The sequence below is a fragment of the Aspergillus lucknowensis genome (assembly GCF_044049455.1).
Source record: "Aspergillus lucknowensis strain CBS 449.75 chromosome Unknown BJX67scaffold_2, whole genome shotgun sequence".
In the NCBI taxonomy this organism is placed as follows: Eukaryota; Fungi; Ascomycota; class Eurotiomycetes; order Eurotiales; family Aspergillaceae; genus Aspergillus; species Aspergillus lucknowensis.
In genome coordinates this window covers 218354-236429 of record NW_027263546.1, presented here as the reverse complement: position 1 = coordinate 236429, position 18076 = coordinate 218354, and the positions used below count along the sequence as shown (strand labels likewise).

At 52.3% G+C, this 18076-nt stretch overlaps 6 protein-coding genes across 6 annotated transcripts; 3 read left to right on the top strand and 3 right to left on the bottom strand.

Moving 5' to 3' along the window:
• The first annotated feature begins 723 nt into the window (after positions 1-723).
• Positions 724-2063, top strand: BJX67DRAFT_89159 (uncharacterized protein). The gene is made up of 2 exons (XM_071035596.1): positions 724-1621; positions 1717-2063. Exons 1-2 carry the CDS (start codon positions 1066-1068, stop codon positions 1857-1859), a joined length of 699 nt encoding a protein of 232 aa, XP_070890826.1. The 5' UTR covers positions 724-1065; the 3' UTR covers positions 1860-2063.
• Positions 2064-2868: 805 nt separating this feature from the next.
• BJX67DRAFT_376705 (putative choline kinase) lies at positions 2869-5230 on the bottom strand (the record flags this gene model as incomplete). Its single annotated transcript, XM_071031935.1, has 4 exons — positions 2869-3435; positions 3496-3639; positions 3706-4225; positions 4281-5230. 4 exons carry the CDS (start codon positions 5228-5230, stop codon positions 2869-2871), a joined length of 2181 nt encoding a protein of 726 aa, XP_070890825.1.
• A 1699-nt stretch (positions 5231-6929) lies between these two features.
• Positions 6930-9327, bottom strand: BJX67DRAFT_89456 (Auxin Efflux Carrier superfamily). Its single transcript, XM_071035599.1, has 4 exons — positions 8898-9327; positions 8675-8841; positions 7386-8614; positions 6930-7334 (listed from the first exon to the last, which is right to left on the bottom strand). The coding sequence occupies exons 1-4, from the start codon at positions 9202-9204 to the stop codon at positions 7268-7270; spliced, it is 1770 nt and encodes a 589-aa protein (XP_070890824.1). The 5' UTR covers positions 9205-9327; the 3' UTR covers positions 6930-7267.
• A 2203-nt stretch (positions 9328-11530) lies between these two features.
• Positions 11531-14649, top strand: pbs2 (mitogen-activated protein kinase kinase PBS2). The gene is made up of 2 exons (XM_071027823.1): positions 11531-13562; positions 13618-14649. Exons 1-2 carry the CDS (start codon positions 11703-11705, stop codon positions 14014-14016), a joined length of 2259 nt encoding a protein of 752 aa, XP_070890823.1. The 5' UTR covers positions 11531-11702; the 3' UTR covers positions 14017-14649.
• A 77-nt stretch (positions 14650-14726) lies between these two features.
• Positions 14727-16712, top strand: glr1 (glutathione-disulfide reductase GLR1). The gene is made up of 3 exons (XM_071027822.1): positions 14727-15210; positions 15273-16105; positions 16173-16712. The coding sequence occupies exons 1-3, from the start codon at positions 14780-14782 to the stop codon at positions 16604-16606; spliced, it is 1698 nt and encodes a 565-aa protein (XP_070890822.1). The 5' UTR covers positions 14727-14779; the 3' UTR covers positions 16607-16712.
• A 349-nt stretch (positions 16713-17061) lies between these two features.
• Positions 17062-17966, bottom strand: BJX67DRAFT_89068 (uncharacterized protein). The gene is made up of 2 exons (XM_071035593.1): positions 17526-17966; positions 17062-17377 (listed from the first exon to the last, which is right to left on the bottom strand). Exons 1-2 carry the CDS (start codon positions 17724-17726, stop codon positions 17150-17152), a joined length of 429 nt encoding a protein of 142 aa, XP_070890821.1. The 5' UTR covers positions 17727-17966; the 3' UTR covers positions 17062-17149.
• Positions 17967-18076: the final 110 nt, after the last annotated feature.

Below are 18076 nucleotides of genomic sequence, written 5' to 3'. Positions count from 1 at the left end.
GGAATGCTCTCCTGCGCCCTTGCCGAGTCCGAAACTTGCAGGAGACGAGCCTGGAGGCCACCACTCAAACTTTCCCCTCTGGACGATGACTCCCATTCCTCAGCTTCCAAATGAACAGGGGTTTCTATTCCTGGCACTCTTTTCTTCCACCTGCATCGAGTTCCTGTTGCAGAGTTCGCGACCATCCAATGATGGTGCGCTCCTGTCATCAAGAGATGGGGATCCCCCACTCGCAACACACTGTTGGTGCTTTCCCAAGGGCCAACCTCCCAGAACCCAGGTGCGGACTGGGATCAGACTCCCAGTGTCAGCACCCAAATCATGATTTAGTTCGTCCGTTTCTTAGTTCGTTTCTAAGAATAACGCATCAGATTCCGAGGAAGAGAAGGGCTGCCCTTTGACACAATGAAATTAAGATCGCTCAAGCTTGCTTAAGCGGGGTCGCTTCTCCAGTTCCTCCTGTCTGTGACTCAAACAGACTTCCTTTTCAGCCCGTCGTGTTTTCTCAGCTGGTGAATCATCATCCCCATGGCCCACCTCAGACCTCGACACATTCATCGCTTCATCATTCTTTCCATCCTGTTGGTTGGTCGCTGAAGATTCCGCCCTTCCTGACAGATGCACGGCTCGAGAGTCGAGATCGTCCGTCCTCGGCCATCAATTTCAGCCACCCATTAACCTATCATGATCCTCCCGCCGTCTGTTCTATTTCTGTCACCCAACCACTTCCCAGTCTTGATTCTCAGATGGTGATGCACTCTGTGTGTCAAAAGGTTCCGGCTTGTTCCCATGCAATCAAGCATGATGCACTCGCCTTTTGAACTTTATCGTCTTGACGCGAGCGATGGGGACAGACATTCAGCGTCCCTCAATGAGACAAAAATAGCATCGCGAGCTCCCTCAACCTGTCGATCCAATTAAACGATCCATCAACCTTTCAATCCCGGATCTCCAAGCAGCCGAGTGACAATCAATCATGATTCATCTCTGGCTCTTGAATTTCTTTTTCTTCCTGCAGTCTCATTTTCTCATCGTCAAAGCTCCCCAAAGGAGGTTGATTCTGCGATGATCCTGGTCACTTCGTGGCCTGCACGAGCTTCCTTCTTCCTGGGATGGAGAACCCTGCCTGTGGGACAGGAGCAGACCACGAGGGGCTTCATTCTTCTTCAAGAGCCTTGCCAAGTGAATGGGACTAACCCGATCACACTGATCACACCTGCTTGTTTAATTTCTGGAAGAAACGTAGATCAAGAACCAGTGAATCAACCTCCAATTCGACGTTCACTGATGACAACAGTGCTGTCCGAGGCATCCTTATTCGGAAATGTCCTGTTCCTCGCTGCTTCCAGACTCCGAGATTGCGAATCGACTCCTGCACCTTGCTGGCTGCCCCCGAATTGTCCCAGAGAGGATGTGAGGTTGTTGAAACGATCGAACAGGAGTTCAATTTTAGAAAGCGCGGTCAACTCGCCGGGGCAACGACGGATGCGCCTTTTCTTCAAGGAACAAGGATTCTCTCCAATTGCAACTCTTCAGTTGTCCAAGAACTTGAACTGCCAGTGGAAAGAGAGCATTCACGTTGCAGAAACCCCTGTGAATCTGATCCAACTTCGAACCCATGGTTTGCCTCCCTCCCAACCATCCAAACATGAAACGACGATCCCCCATCAGATCCCTCTCCAAATGCTATGAATATCGTGCTCATTTCAGGACCAGGATTTGGGGACCCCAGTCGCAGAGGAAAAATAATCTCGAAAGCCACCTGCCGGCCACCTGCATGCCTCGGTGGGAAGGGGGGAAGAATCCCTCTTGCTCTCAGGCTGGAGAATCGGAGTCGATCGAGACCCAGGCCAAAGTAACAACATTCACCAAGCAGCCGTGTCAACAATGAGGTGACCATGGCTATGGCTGGAACACCCCCCGAGTCTCCTTCCTCCCCGATGGCCCCCTCGAAGGTTCAATCCGACCCTGCCGGGGAATCATGGTTGACCTCCCTTGCCCCTCCTGACGAGCCCTGAAGCACCTCCCTTTCCAGCCGACACTCATTGACCTCGACAGCGTTATCTCCCCCATGTCAACTCGACAAGACACCCAATCCCTTTCAAGTATCGTTCCATCCGCCCCAACGAACCACAACTAACACCTTCGCGTAAACCAGATCCAACGTCCCAAAAACCTCGCAGCCCCCCGTTCCCCCATACTTACTCCCGTCTCTCTTTCTCCAGCCCAGTCGCGTCCTATTGCTGTCCATCACATGATGTGACACGTCAAGCAACCCCTCTGAATAGACGAACTACTCCTACTACGACGCACGCCGTTCTAGATATAGCCTCCGTAGAGAGAGAGAGGGAGGGAGGGAGTATTCGATTTGAAGTATCCTCGGAATACATATCCCTGTCTCCTGGCTCACTCAATCCCCGACCCAAGGGTGGCGAGTGTGTAGGTAGTAGACCTTTAAACTTAATATGGGAGGCGCGTGTACATACATACATATACATATAGTCGGCGCTTTAGGGAATGGAGCTGAGCTCGGACAACGACTGGCAGGGTAATTTCATCTGGCAAAGCCGATGGAGAGCGAAACAGAAGGCGAGGGGTCCGATAAATGCAGGGAAGCCGATACTAGTACTCCGTAGGAGAGCATGATCTGTGCATTATATATATAAGCGAAGGTATCGTGGACAAATACTCCCGCTCTGCTCTCTGACCTGCCTCAATATTTGTATTCTTACGAGCACTGTACGTACATCATGGCTTATCATGAATCATTCATCGCGTGTCTGGTATCGCAGCGTTTTCATGATCAATAAGAGAAAGAAAACAAGAAGAATGTGAGAGGGAGAGAAAAAGCCTGATCCAAAATCGTGCTCAGTAGTCAATCATGCGCGCCTCAACCGCTTCAGCTAATGGCTGCGGGAGCTGGTCTTTCTGGACAAACCCCAAAGACATCAGGTCCGCCCAGAAGAATATAGCCCTGTCCTGCGCGTAGCCGAGGTAATCGAATTCGTCGGAGTCGTCGACCTCGCTGTCTACGCCGGGAGTAGGGGTGGCGTCGTCTTCCATGCCGAGGACCTTCGCCTGCACGATACCCCATGCCACCCACTGAGCTGAATTGAGAACGCGCCAGAGCCGCGTCTGTCGCAGGAGGAAGTGTATCTCTGCCTCGAGAGCGTCCTGTCGTGTTCGCTCGAGATCTGACGAGCGTTGAGGTTCCAGGTCAGGGCTCGCGTTGAGGTCTAGAGGTGTCATGGTAGGGATGCTAGTGGAAAGGGGGCGCATAAGCGGGGTGATGGAGGGTGAGGCGCGTCCGCCCAAGGCTGGTCGGTGGGTTAAATACGTGGTCACGAACTGGCGTTGTTGCTCTGGAGTTGGATAGATGAGAGGATTACAACCCCAGGGCTTCTCAGCGTCATGGTAGTTGTAGCACCACTCGGTCTAGAGTAGTTGCACAGGTCAGTACTGAATTCTCACTTGCTACCTGAACCCTATACTCACGAAATGGTTGGCAAACTCCAATCCAGGCGTGTTTGCCGAGGCATATTCGAAGTCGATGACCACTAACTGCTTATGCTCATTCTCCGGGAGAAGGAGAGGGGATTGGTGGCTAGGCTCCATGCGTAGTAGGTTTCCGTATTGTGTCTACAAGGCGAGGAAGTCAGTAAAGGTGTGATGAGCTGCAACTCGACGGCGAGTTTCAAAACCTACGTCGTTATGGGCAAACACAAGGTGTTGTTTGATCTCATGTACGCCACCGCTGTCCATAACTAGCCACTTTCGGTAGTCCTCGACGGCCTTCCGGAAGTTAGGCCACGGAACACCACAGACGTATCCACGCCGACGCCAGGGTTCTGACGCGGCCTTTGTCTCATTTCGCGGGGATTCTATCTCATTATCCAGCCAGCTAATCACTCGCTCACAGCGGTCAACCCACTTGTTCCAGTTGTGGAAGACCATTGGGCCACCTTCCCGTTCCTCATCCAGCAGGTCAATGCCTTCGTGCAGTTCGCGCATACGTTTCGCGATTTGCTTCATGGTCGAGGGGTCGCGGAGCTCTTTCGGGGTGAGTGGGCGCGCATCAAGATATTCTTCGAATCTGCCATTGTTGAACGTCCCGAGTACCTTGGGTCCGATGTTCTTCCGTCCCAATCGTCGAAGAATCTGAAGCTCCTTCTCTCGGTCGATTAGATGGTCCACCTGCGGGCCGTAAATACGTAATAAAAGCTTCCTGTAAGCATATTAGACGTTGGTGCCCGACTGCCATTTCGAGATTTAGAACTTACGGAGGAGGTCGTCGAGGCACCAAAGTATACGATCCGTCTTCAGCACGAGGGGGAGGGATGTTCTGCGGAGGAGTAACCTTGTAGACAGCATTTGTTAGAGCGCCGCTAAGCCTCTCTACATCGATCTCGGCTGCGAGATCCATTGGGAGCTTTCGCCAACCCTTCAACTGCAGGGTGTGCGTCAAGCGAAGCAGTTCACTCTTGAACACCACCCAAGCTTCCCTGTCCTTGGCCCGCCTGATACTTGCAGTATCACCGTTCTCGCTTTCCGCGCTCCCACCGGTATAGGATAGTGTCCTCGCGTTATCGAGAATCGCATCAACAGCAGGAGGAGCCAGATCGGTGTCATAGTCGGATTCAGAGGCAGAGCCTCTCCGTAGTCCCTTCAAGGGGGCACGTCGGCGAGTAGAGCGGCGAGAGGAGCAAGTAGAGGCGGGGCGACTATCGTATCGAGAAGCAAATTGCAGAAGAATCTTCTCGAGCCCGTCGAGTGCGAGAGTGCTGTCTGAGCTCTGCGAGGCCGTTTTTGCCAAGGGAACGCCATCACCCCGTTCGCCTCCCTCGTTGTCGCCATCATTACCTGCCCCCTTGACCGAGTCGTGCGACTTCCTTGAATTCTTGCGTTTCGATTTTTCACGTGAAAGCCACTCATACACCTGAGCGAAGAGGTTGTGCCGTGAGTCCTCTTCGCCTTGCTTCAACCACCGCTCGATGTCTTCCCTCGTCACCGTTTCATTCCCATTGGACGTCTGGCTGCTGAGGGAATTCAGGGAAGGCGCATGATACAGCGGTTGGCGCACTGTCACCTTGCTGGTCGAAACGCGACGCGATCTGGTGGTACTCCCATCAGGAGGAGGAGGGGGATCCTGGCGGGGCTTTGGAGCCGGGGAGATCGTCAGACTAGTCTCAAGCCCTGCGGAGAGGCCTTTCAAAGACCGGTCAGAATCCATAGATACATCCGAGAATTGCCATTGGGTGGTGGGGAAGTAAAGGCAGAAGGTTGGGCAAGGAATTTTGACACTTTGGAAAACGTGGGTGATGAGATCATAAGACTTGCCCAGCCCAGAGCCTCGGAGCTACGACTACTATTGGACTACCCGAGCCAAGAAATCCAAAGGGGAAGAAAAACTCAGGAACGGCAGCAGAAACTGTGTCAAACACCTACCTTGAGGGTCAGACTCTAAGTCTGTGAACTGGTCAGTGAAAGACGGCATCCTTAGACACTTTGGAACCAACAATGGGTGCAGTCCAGTCCAGGTGAAGACTCATCCAGAGTCGGGAGCTGGTCACGCCGCAGTTGCAACTATCGATTGGGGCTATTGGTGTCCTGGCCGCGCGGGGAGCAGTCACAATCGGAATCCAGCGCTGGTTCGGGGAATTGGAAATCGGAACCCGAGAGAGAGAGAGAGAGAGGGAGGGAGAGAGAGAGCACGACGCTTAAGGAGCATCCAAAGGGAAGAAAATAGAAAAGGATGGAGGTGGGGGTCACAATAGCGGGTCAACAAAAAGCGGACGGGCAAAAGCGGTCGGGACAGGGTGGAGTTCAAGGAATGTCGAACGAATATCGACGATAAAAGAGGCGGACAACGACAAAGTCGAGTGCCCGATGTTTGGACAGGTCAATATACAAGAGTTCGAGGCGAACAGAGGTTGCGAAAGGGGAGCAGAACTCGCTGGGGATAAGAAAGCTGCCTCGAGAACAGATGGGTGGCGACAGAAAACCCCGTTGTCGACGTCCTCAGGTGACCTCGACATTATTGAAATCCCGCGAAAGGGTTTGTCAAGCGTGGGAGCAACGAGGTCTTCATCTCGCGATCATTACTGGAACCCAAATGCGATGTGCCTGACCAACCAGGCCACGCCAGGCATGTGAGTGTGATAAGGAGAGTGCTCGCTTCCATACCGCCACATCACTGTATCTCTCCCAGTCGCGTTGGGATAAAGAGGCAAGCCAGTCTCGGCCGTGAGATTCGCTGGGGGACCGCCTAGCTCCTCACGCGACACAGCGATAATGGCATGTTCCCTCGCCAGGAGGAGGCTTATCGTCGGATTGGAGTCGTCCCGCTGGTCTGGACCCCAGAACCGCTGACGGATCCAGGCACCAGGCCAGGAGGACAGGCACCTGAGAGTCGCATGGGGCGAGAACAAATAGGAGGATGAAGCTACCCTGAAGCTTAGAATAACATCTGTGAGAGTTGATTAACTGGGATTACTGGAGTATCCTCTTCATTCCTTCCGCGCAAGGTCTCCAGATACTGTCTTTGAATGCTCCTGTTGTCGACTTCGTAGGAGCATGCTGAGTATGGTCGCATGGGAGAGCACGCTACGGTGCTTCATACATCGGTTGGGAGCTGCAAAGGGCATGACTATCATGGGCGATAGCGGTCGTGAATGGCAGTTAATCGCACAATGGCTGCATTTCGTCAAAGCTTGAAGTTTTGAGGGACCTCGACATCTTGACAGAAGTTCAGGAGCGGCCCGAGGAAGAGGGGAAGGCGATGGCGTGATTATGGCCTGAGGCACCTAAATGCCAGGTGCATCGAGCTGCTGGAAACTGAGGCCTTCGCCGATGTCTTCGCATTTCCTCTGAAGCAATCCATAATATAGCTATCCTATTGAGACAAAATATCTGTAGTAGTTGAACAAACCATATAGAAGGTGACGTCGCATATGAGCCGAATGACGGTGTTCTCTCAAAAAGCTTCAAAACTTTTCGTCCACAATCGGCTCCATTGGCGACTAGGTTGTTGGTTTCCCGCACCAGAGGTCGCGTGTTCGTCGCACCGGAGTCGCTTTTTATCCTTCATCTTTAGTCATGGTTGTCAATCAGACAGTTGTTGTCTCATTCGTTATTCGTAGAAAACATGGATCCCAAGACCACCACCCAGGCCCTCAGAATCCCCGAGCCACGCCCTCGAAACACCAAACTCCAACTGCGATAAAAATAACGGGTAATAATAATACATAGAAGGAGCCGATGGAACCGCTTAGACGGCGGCCCATTCAACAACCTCTAGGGCGCACATCACAAGAACTAGGGTTGACGGAAGGATCCTAGGCGACGTAAGTATTATGTTCGTGCTCCTGGTTAACGCACACACTTACCAGACAACGTAGCTCTGGAACAAGAGTTTCGACATAGCACCGACATAAACATTATTAATTTGACAAATCTGCGCCAATTGTAGAGCCGAAGGAGCCCCAGTGAGCAGGAAGCAAACAATGATAAAGATCGGGTCGTCAACTATGCTGACTGGGACGTATTTGGCCAACAGGGCGAGGAGGGGGGTCATGATTATTGTCGGTAGAAGCATCCGGGCCAGCAATGATGCGATGATCAACCTCTTCTCTTCCCCGGCATCCTTCGTATCTTCAAGCGCCTCCTGGGGTATTGTGTTGCGTTCTAGGTTTGCTCCAAGGACAACAAGGATCAAGGGGACAGCAACTTGGCCGTTCTGGCTAATCGCACTGGTTACAGAGTTCTGAACAAACGTACCGTCGCCGAAGAATAACCGCTGTAGCGATGGCACGGAAGCGACTATGATCGCCACCAACATCGCCCAAAGAGGAGGGTTCATGAAATCCCACAAGCCATGAAGAAACCTCCTTGAGAGGGCTAAGCATCTTGATAACGCCTCTTGCATAGGTGTTGGGAGCCGACTGTACACAGCGTTCGAACCTCTGGCCCAGCTGTTTGTGATCCAGGTCCCAAGACGAAAGGTTGCTGCTTTAAATCGTGCCACGGGCCCTTGATTGACAGAGTCCTTCTGGTTATTAATTTCCACGTTTGGAAAGTACAAGATATCGCCTCGAGAGTCTTGACGAGGGAGGAAAGGTCCGCTGGGTGGCGGCCCAAGTAAAGGAGATTGATCCAAAGACTGTTCGTGACTGGAGTGCGGCAGTTTCGCGTACGAGTAAGTGCGTGCATTGACAGGTGTCGCCTCCCCGGAGTGGAATTCCTCGGAGCCATGATTTGAACCATCCGGGCACTCAATAGAGCCATCGGAAGAGCTCCTTGTCCTTATCAAGGGCTCGTCCGGATCCGCTTGCTCTGGGTTATCGGTGTACCGCTCCTGGCCGTGTGCAATCCGAGGGCTTCCATCTTCATTTGCACCTTCTTCCAGACATCGCTCTCGGGGCGCGAGGAGTACACGGTAACCCCAACTCCAGCGGACGAGTTGGCCCAGCTGCTGGAAAATCAGTAGGTAGAGTATACCTCGCGCCGCGACTTCGTCGTCATTGTCGTTAGGAATTCGATCCCAATGAAGGCCCCGCAGGGTTTGCGAGAGAGAGATGATAAGCGAAATAGGAAGCGAGTTCGAGTTACCAAACACCTATATGCACGAACGGGTTAGCCATTCGTCATCAATGGGTACATTCGACCGGAGGATTACCGCCATAGCAGCCACAAAATTAGCCGGCCTTTTACTGAATCGAAAGCATCGTGAAACAACGAAAGCGCAGAAATATGAGACCGCAGTTTGGACAACAAAAATGCCAGGGATAATGGCGAGGTCGGTTAGTTTTTCCGCCGTCAATTGAGAACCAAGCTTCATAAAGACTGTTCAGAGTGGGACCGTTAGAGCTAGGTTTTTGAATCGTGGACGTGCAACGTACTCAGACATGGCGTGAACAGGGCGACATTAAGATTGGCGACAAACTTCTGAGCGTCGGCATCGAACATGCCCACCCTGGCAGCGATGTAGCCAGGAAGGCTGACGCAGACCACCTCGAGGACTGCTTCAAAGACGAGAAGCACCAGATTCAGGAAAGGGGGATGACTAGAATGGGGACCGAGAGCATCTTGCAGTATGCCGGGGCTAGCGCCAACTGGGACTTGGGCTACAAACTGGCGCGAACCCAGCGATTGTGAAGCCAGCGACTGAGCGTACTGTAATGATCGGGGCGTTGTAAAAACGGCCATCGACGGTAGGGGACAGCGAGCGTTGTTCCTAGATAGGACAGGAGTTAGGAGGACATCGATGACAAGAGGAAGAGCAATGGAGATGACGAGATGATGAAGTGATAAGGTTAGAGGTGGAAAGTGGAACCTACCGTGGAGGAAACAATGGGTGGCGCTCGAAGAGAACTTGAATCGACGGATGGCGGGCTGGTTGGCGAGAAGAGAATGGACTCTGATTCGAGACTGTGATCGAGACGGAGGTCATAATTGGGACAGCATTGTGAAGGGAAGGATCTGGAAGTCGTGGACTGCATTCAGGATTCCAGCGCCGCGCATCACTGCATCGCCCAGGCCAGACATGATTTCATGCTCGCGATGCAGCTGCTGATTGGACGCGCTTGGTCGACTTGTCGGACGCCAAGGAACTCCTTCCCAGGTCCGACCATGGCTCCTCCTAACTTATTTTGATCCCCACGCTATGGGAATCACGAGTATCAGCTCCTCCGAAAGACTCCCCTGAAATGCCGCGGCGTAGCGATCTGGTGATCCCAAGCTCAACCGCACAGCGAAACGCGTGTCCAGGCATAGCTCGCCCTTCGTTCTCGACTCAGGAAGACGGCGCCTTGCCCTTGGGGACATCCAATATCACATCACCAGCCTGGGCGCGGCAGGAGCACCCATACCTTGTTGTACCGGGTGTCTGCTGGAGACTCTGAAATCAACGATTCATCATCAATCGAGCCCAGGGAGAAACAAACCCTTGCTCCAGATGGTCTCTTCCTGTCGTTCAAGTTCTGTCTTGCCCGCTCGCCCCACACACTGAACATAATGTCATGATTGACGCCTGGGATGGGGGGATAAGAATGGACTCTCTGCCGCCGCAGCACAGCCACCGTGGACTGGTCGGCGCAGATCCCTGCCAGTGGGGTCATTACGACGCTGAGAAACGAAAAATACAGGAGACGCTCGTGCCTTGAAGGCGGTGGTCTACAAGAGGAACCAACTAGGGAGTAACGACTGACCATCGATAGTGATGGTACTTAACAGAGTAACAATATTGTCCTCTCTAATGTGCCTCCTTCGCATGCTTACCGTCTTGATTGGAAGGCGCGGGTAACAAGGACGAGAAGTTGATTCGGGCTTTGGGGAAATCTTGGTGTTTCGGCAGCCTGGACTAGGTAAATTTCAGTCACATTCAGGCCCCAACAAGCAAGCACTGGGGATCAGCAAGAAGTTAGCCACTGGAGGCAAATGTGGCTTGAATCCAACGGTCGGTTGCATATTCGCCACAGCTAGTGGATGTGGCCCAGATCAACTACGAATTACAATGGCAACTGGCGCTCAGGCATCAGGAAACTTGACTATTGCGCCGCAATGAGGATCAATTCGATGTGATTGACTGTCTCTGTGAGTGTCCTTGGATAGAGAGAAGTAAAATCATGGGTCATGTAATGATGCAAGATCTGGTAATCGAGCCATGAGAGCAACCGAGACGCGCTGGGATTTTCTGGGGTGGCGACGGTCTTTAGGTATTGGCTGGTATGAGCTGCCGTGACACAAACTTTGAGGGCCTAACATCGAGCTTGATATAAGTTTCTGTGGCATTAGGCGATGGATGTGCATTGATTTACATCTAGAATATGAGGACCTGTGAACTCGCCGCCGAAAATGATGGCTTTTGAGGCCAAAAAACGACTGTCTTTCCTCCCGTAACTTTGGAGGGTGTTGAGCCCCGGTTTTCGCGCATAGCCTGAAGCCGTCGACTCGTGTATTTTGCTTCTGAGTGGTTGGGCATTCCAGGGAATCAATGCTAGCTCCGCTGTGGGCGAGAATCTGTTCAGATACCAGTCTAACAGTAGCTCCAACAGCGACCCGAAACTCGACAGTGAGTACTCAGGCAACAATGATGATCCCGGTAACAGTGGGAAGAATGGAAAAGCGTGGTTAATACATGGTGGATAGGATAAAGATACCTATATGTAGTTGTATTCACTTGCATAAAGGTGTCCAAAGACTATCTCCCGCTCTGATATTCACATTTTCGGGCAACCTCCCGGAGAATGGAAAGCTTGAGGTTTTTGGATATTCAGTTGGATTGCCTCTTAATTTGGCCAAACGTAGCAAATGCTTTCGAGTCAGAAGGGAGTTTGCCTATCTTCGCATCGGGCCTAGTTTTCACTTTGCCAGGGCAAGCTGGATCGGAAATGCTTGGTGGCGAGAGAAAAAGTGAAGGAACAAGCTTTGCGTTTTTGGCGTTCGAAATGACAATACGGCGCACGGGGTGGCAATCCCCCAAATGGCAGAACTAACCCGAAGAAGGAATTCACACGTCCTTCAGGTTCCAGATGTCCAAGGTTCCAATGTTAATGTTGGTTTACATTTGATTTTGCCCGATAATCACGGCTGCGCCAGTTCGACCTCGAAACCAAAGGCCGAAGATCTGGATGCGAATGAAATGAGGCGTCCTTCGCTCCATCTTCTGATTATTTTTCGGTCCTGAGTTTCCCCCTTCCTGCTGCATGGTTCCCTGGCTCCGAATCTGGACCAAGAGAGTAAAGTTTTGCCCCGCGTCGATTGAGTCTCTCGGTCTTCAAGATTTCTGCTGTTGGATCAGAATCTTCTGGCTTCTATACTCGTCCCTGATTCCCTCCTACCTTGATTCCCACCGAGTCGGATTCGTTCTCACTCCTGTTCATCTGCACCTTGATGTTCACGAGCCGCTGAGTTCTGCGAGACCTTCCGAAGGTGCTGGAGCAAGTTCTCCAGCCTTTCCGCATCCCGGTCCCTTTATCTTCTGCTGCGCGATCACGTCGACCATGAGCTCCCAACACCGCGATTTTGCAACGGACAGTCCTCTGAGCTCTCTCCGACTTGACGGTGAGCGGACGTCTGATACCCCTGAAGGTGATATTTCGCCGCCCGCCACCAACGCCGCTAAGGCCATACCGTCACTACGCCCAGCATCCGACAGTGCTTCCGGTATTACCCCGTCCTCTACACATTTGGGTCAGGTCAATGCGGCACGGCATGGCGGTGGGACCCCTTCCCGTCCGCAGGCATCGATGAGCAGTGCGAACCAGGACATTTTGGCCAAGATGAAGGCTTTTCAACTCTCTAGACAGGGAGTTCCTCCACCAGGTTTAAGCCAGAGTGCGTCCAGTGGAGTAGTGCCAACGACAGGTTCTCAGTCAGGTGTCTCTAGTTCGACTGGACCAGTGTCGGGCCATTCTCCATCGGTTGTCAACGGTCCTTTAGCAGGCGCTTTTGGAGGGCGCCTCCCTCCGTCCAATCGACCAGTTCCGAAGAATTGGGCTTCTGCTCCTAATGTCCCCGGTGCGTCTCCTGGGACGGGCTCCCCTAAAGGCTTGGCGGCGAAACGCATGAAACCTGGACTCAAGCTTTCAGATGCCACTGGGCCGAATGGGTCGCCTGGGGATCAGTCGCCCGTCAGTGGCCCTGTTGGGGCGGGCGCAGGTGGAGATTCTGCTTTCAGCAAGTATTCGGAATACATCGATACGAAATCGGGGACGCTGAAATTCAAGAATAAAGCTATAGTCCACGGAGGCGGCATCGAGTTCTCTTCGGGGCAAAGCTTCAGTATTTCGTTAGATGAAGTCGATCGCTTGGATGAGCTGGGCAAGGGTAACTACGGGACGGTGTACAAGGTTCGGCATAGCCGCCCGCATATGCGCAAACCTGGGCAAGGCCTAAGTGGGATTATCAGCCGAACCACAGGAGCTGATGAGTCCGATACTGATGGGAACCCCACTCTCAAGCCACAGGATAACCTGTCTGGTGCTGTCATGGCCATGAAAGAGATTCGTTTGGAGCTCGACGAGAGCAAATTTGCGCAGATAATTATGGAATTGGATATCCTCCACCGATGCGTCTCGCCGTTTATCATCGATTTTTACGGCGCATTTTTCCAGGAAGGTGCTGTTTACATGTGCGTCGAGTTTATGGATGGCGGATCTATTGACAAACTTTATGCTGATGGCATACCCGAAAGCATTCTTCGCAAGGTTGCGCTTTCTACTGTTATGGGATTGAAGTCACTAAAGGATGATCACAACATCATCCATAGGGATGTGAAGCCTACTAACATCCTTGTCAATTCACGGGGTCAGATTAAGATTTGCGACTTTGGAGTGAGTGGAAATCTGGTTGCAAGTATTGCGAAGACAAATATTGGCTGCCAAAGCTACATGGCGCCAGAGCGGATTGCAGGCGGTGGGGTACAGCAGTCAGGAGCCAGCGGAGGGGGGACATACAGTGTCCAGAGCGACATCTGGAGCTTAGGTTTGTCCATCATTGAATGTGCTATTGGGAGATATCCGTATCCCCCAGAAACCTTCAACAACATCTTCAGTCAGCTGCATGTGAGTACCGTCCTTGCCATTCTTCGCTTCTTGTTAATTGACATGATATCCATAGGCGATTGTACATGGTGACCCTCCCACTCTCCCGGCTGAATATTCTGATGATGCACACTCTTTTGTCAATGCCTGCCTCGACAAGAACCCGCAAAAGCGGCCGTCGTACAACATGCTTCTCCGACATATATGGCTCGCCTCCCTTATGCAACCTCCTTCTGAACCTATGGACAGTGATATACCATCCATGTCTCTTTCTGATGGGGCCTCTGGTGGAGGTGCTACGCCACCCGTCACAGATGACCAGGAAGTGGCGGACTGGGTTAAGGAAAGGTTAGCAAGGCGCCGGAATGGGCAATATAAGGACTCAGATAAACCAGCCTTGCACGCGGTTGCTTTGGATGCTGTGCCTGGGAGCCCACTCCTTGATGACCCCCCGCTTTCTATGCAGTCAGACTAGCCTGTATTTCCACTTTGCATCCGACATTGTATCAAGACACAGAGCATTATCTATACATCTGCTTTCTTTCCATCCTCCTTTCCTCTTTCCATACCCCGTTTGACGATCAATGCACCTACCTCGAACAAAATCTACTGGCGCTGGCGCCATTCAGGCAGAAGTCTGGGTTTTCGCCATCGCTTTATATATATATATATTTTGGTCGGCGGTTGTATCATGCGCGTGTGAAGGGAGAATTGCAGCTGGGACGTTGGCCCTGCTTTGAACTTGCGTGTTATGGGATAGGGCATGGTATTCTAACTGCATTTAAGAACACAATGTACATTGCATGAAAGTTTCCAAATATTGAACCTCCCTCGGTTCTTTTGATCTCGACCGCTTTGGCTTTTGCACCATCTGTCATCCGTGGTTCTGGGCAAGAAGTCTCCCCTACGTTGCCTTGGAGGCTTATCAATCAAATGCATGATTAATGCTGATTAAAAATGCTGCAGGTCAAGAGGGCCAATCGGAAGAAGAGAAGAAGAGTGAGAAGCACTCATAGAGCGGTAAATCTGTTGAAGACTGCGTCATTTCCTGTGTAAATAATTGAGTCTTGTGGAAGAATTGGCCGTCAGCTTGGCTGGTGCACGATAGCGTCATTCTAGACTGAAGCTCGAGCGCCGACGACTTCCCCGCCAATTTTTCCCTCCTCCAATCTCTCAGCCTGCTCCCCTCCCCCCGCCCCCTTCTTTATTCCGTCGGTGCCCGCAGCCAACTTCCCTCCATGCTTTCCCGTCCTTCCCTTCGGCCACTTACTGCGCAAGCGTCGAAGACTCGGCTTCCCACTTTGTCTTTTGCCCGCTGTACCCTGACCACTCAACCTTCCCGAGTTTTCGGGAGATACGGAATTGCTTCGGCTGCCAATCGAAGCGTCGCCAGTCGGAACTCAAAGAGAGCCGTCCTGGATTCCACATCCTCAATTGCCTCGATTCCAACCGGGTCACGTCTAGCCTCGCTCACAAGACATTTCTCATCTACATCGCCGCGCGCGGACTCAAGCAACATGCCGCCTATGGAGACCCAGCGGTACGACTACATTGTTCTAGGTGGCGGAAGCGGCGGAAGTGGCAGTGGGCGAAGGGCAGCCGGCTGGTATGGCGCAAAGACATTGATTGTGGAAAGTGGACGCTCTGGTGGTACTTGCGTTAATGTTGGGTATGGCATGCTTCGTTGTTTGTTGTTATGCCCGTGTGGGTACTAATTGATATTTGCTCTAGTTGTGTCCCCAAGAAAATGACGTGGAACTTCGCATCCATCACCGAAGCTATCGAGGCCGGCCGTCACTACGGTTATGAACTGCCTCACGATGTCAATGTCAACTACAATCATTTCAAGAAACTTCGCGACGCGACGGTGGAGCGATTGAATGGTGTCTACGAGAGAAACTGGGGCAGAGAAGGTATCGATCTCGTTCACGGCCGGGCCCGATTCGTGGAGTCAAAGACCATCGAGGTCACTCTCCACGACGGCACTACCGCTAGGTATGCTGCACCCCACATTCTGCTCGCGACCGGTGGCCGACCCAGCATCCCGGATATCAAGGGTGCCGAGCACGGTATTACGAGCGACGGGTTCTTTGAGATGGAAGAACTTCCGCCGAAGGTGGCTGTTGTCGGTGCTGGATATATTGCCGTTGAGCTGGCGGGTGTCATGGGCACCGTTGGTGTCGAGACGCACATGCTCATCCGGGGCGAGACCTTCCTTCGCAAATTCGACCCCATGATCCAGAAGACTATGACGGAGCGGTATGAAGCCGTTGGAATTAATATCCACAAAAGCCACCCCGGCATCAAAGAAGTCCAGCTCCTGCGTGATGGACAGGGCAAGGATAAGCTTCTTAGAATCATCAACAATGACGGATCAGAACTGGAAGTCAACGAGCTCCTGTGGGCTATTGGCCGTGTCCCCGAAGTCGAAGACCTGGATCTCAATGTCCCCGGAGTGAAACTCAACCACAAAGGGCATGTTGCTGTGGACGAGTACCAGAACACCAATGTCGATGGCATCTACGCCCTTGGCGACGTCACAGGACAAGCCGAACTCACTCCCGGTACAGTCCCTCCCTGCTAAACCCCTCTCTAGCCTGAAACTATGCAGACTAATCGCCATCATAACAGTCGCCATCGCAGCCGGTCGCCAACTCGGCAACCGCCTCTTCGGCGGCGAGCAGTTCAAAACGTCCAAACTCTCCTACGACAACATTCCCACAGTCGTCTTCTCCCACCCGGAAGTCGGCACCGTCGGACTCACAGAACCACAAGCCCGCGAGCGCTTCGGCGACGAGAACGTCAAAGTCTACCATACCCGGTTCGCGGCTATGTACTACGATGTCTTCCCCGCGGAGGAGAAGAAGAAGAACCCCACGGAGTTCAAACTTGTGGTTGCCGGACCGGAGGAGAAGGTTGTTGGATTGCATATTCTTGGTCTTGGAGTTGGTGAGATGTTGCAGGGGTTCGGCGTTGCGGTGAAGATGGGTGCGACGAAGAAGGACTTTGATAGCTGTGTTGCTATCCATCCGACTAGTGCGGAGGAACTGGTTACTCTGCGGTAGACTGACAGTCTACCTTGTTATGGTTTACTGAAGATTTAGAATCTCGAGGGGTAGCGAAGACAGATATAAATGTACATTGTGTCAAGAATAAAGAAATAGACGATGTCCAGGAATGTAACTGTGTGTTATGGGATGGGCTTCATGTGAACTGGTAGACACTTGGATGATGCGGGCGGATTAAATCATTATAAATGTGCGGAATATTGTATGCGGTGCACAATGCCATATTGTACATATTGATGCTTGTCTGACGATGCACGGCAACCCGCCAGTGTATGCATATCCGCACAAAAAAAAATAATAAAAAACATCCCAACTTGGTCGAGTACCCAAAGCAAGACCTAATAATATAATTATGTAAATGCATGCTGGATTCCCAATCCAGAGGACAGTGGCGTGTTAATACGTAGTGCTTGTATTGCGACTCGTGCGACGCAAACCCCTGGAACCCAGACACAGGTTCTGCAGACTTCGATCATTGTGCAAGGATTTGTGCAACGGTATCGCATGGCTAAATGAGGTCCAATACCGCATTGCTGTAGCCTACGCTGCGTGGCGATATTGTAGGTTTCTCAAGCCCCCATCCAGCGCCACGTGCATCTCATTGCGGACACGGCCGGGTTGGGCTTCGACGGCTCGGATGGGACTGAAATTATCGGGTTTTCGCTGCGACTTGGGCTGAGCTTCCCTTCGACAGGCTGTGTCAATCAAGCGGCGCCGTGCACTCAAGGTGTTTAAGGGCGAGAGAGCTATGGGGTGCTGCTCTGTTTGCTAGTTGTCCGTCTGGGTCAGGTACAGTGCCTTGGGACAAGGCACCGGCGTTGGCAACCTCGGTCCATGAAAACGAGCGCATGGCGACTCAGTTGACACAGACCATGACTGCAAACGAGATCAAACAGAAGCAGAGAGGGATATAGACCTTGCTGTCTGACGGCTCTGGATCGGACATTGGGAGGCCAGAGACGCCGGCGGAGACTGTGGTGGGGGAGGGAGCGCGCGAGATGCAGGTGCTATGGGGACGGGAGGGGGATTTGGGTTTCGGCGCCATGTTGATAGAAAAGTACTCCGGAGTAGTGGGCGGATTCGCTGTGTTTCCTTGAAGGGAATGTGTCTTCTGCATGGTAGGAGAGAGTGGAAAAGGAAAGTGATGATTGAGAAAGGGAGAGTTGCTGTTGTTGAGGACAGGAGGGCAAGGCGGGGAAGGTCATCCCATCCCATCTGCCTGGTCATGGGCCATACCACTGTCTTGATGTTGATTTGTTGAACTGACAGTCAACCGTCCAATGGTGGCTGTCTGCTTGGTCGCTCCCCAACAAAGGCCGTTTTGGGAGTGGTTAGTCATCAAACGGGTGGGAGGGGGGAAGTCAGGCAGTCAGGCAGTGCAACCGAGTGTCCACTGTCGGCGGTTCGAATCCTGGGGAGATCTTTCTTTCTTCCAATCATTTGGCTTGCCGAAGTTGGTCTGCTTCG

What these genes read in the sequence shown, in the direction of transcription:
- BJX67DRAFT_89159 (XM_071035596.1), top strand. Translation starts at nt 1,066, where the DNA reads ATGATCCTGGTCACTTCGTGGCCTGCACGAGCTTCCTTCTTCCTGGGA. An exon ending in GATCCAACTTCGAACCCATG is followed by an intron (nt 1,622 to 1,716) that starts GTTTGCCTCCCT and finishes TTTCAGGACCAG; the next exon opens with GATTTGGGGACCCCAGTCGC.
- BJX67DRAFT_89456 (XM_071035599.1), bottom strand. Translation starts at nt 9,204, where the DNA reads ATGGCCGTTTTTACAACGCCCCGATCATTACAGTACGCTCAGTCGCTG. An exon ending in ATTTTGTGGCTGCTATGGCG is followed by an intron (nt 8,615 to 8,674) that starts GTAATCCTCCGG and finishes TCGTGCATATAG; the next exon opens with GTGTTTGGTAACTCGAACTC. An exon ending in TTCCAGAGCTACGTTGTCTG is followed by an intron (nt 7,335 to 7,385) that starts GTAAGTGTGTGC and finishes TACGTCGCCTAG; the next exon opens with GATCCTTCCGTCAACCCTAG.
- pbs2 (XM_071027823.1), top strand. Translation starts at nt 11,703, where the DNA reads ATGGTTCCCTGGCTCCGAATCTGGACCAAGAGAGTAAAGTTTTGCCCC. An exon ending in ACATCTTCAGTCAGCTGCAT is followed by an intron (nt 13,563 to 13,617) that starts GTGAGTACCGTC and finishes TGATATCCATAG; the next exon opens with GCGATTGTACATGGTGACCC.
- glr1 (XM_071027822.1), top strand. Translation starts at nt 14,780, where the DNA reads ATGCTTTCCCGTCCTTCCCTTCGGCCACTTACTGCGCAAGCGTCGAAG. An exon ending in GGTACTTGCGTTAATGTTGG is followed by an intron (nt 15,211 to 15,272) that starts GTATGGCATGCT and finishes TATTTGCTCTAG; the next exon opens with TTGTGTCCCCAAGAAAATGA. An exon ending in ACAAGCCGAACTCACTCCCG is followed by an intron (nt 16,106 to 16,172) that starts GTACAGTCCCTC and finishes CCATCATAACAG; the next exon opens with TCGCCATCGCAGCCGGTCGC.
- BJX67DRAFT_89068 (XM_071035593.1), bottom strand. Translation starts at nt 17,726, where the DNA reads ATGCAGAAGACACATTCCCTTCAAGGAAACACAGCGAATCCGCCCACT. An exon ending in CAGAGCCGTCAGACAGCAAG is followed by an intron (nt 17,378 to 17,525) that starts GTCTATATCCCT and finishes ACGGACAACTAG; the next exon opens with CAAACAGAGCAGCACCCCAT.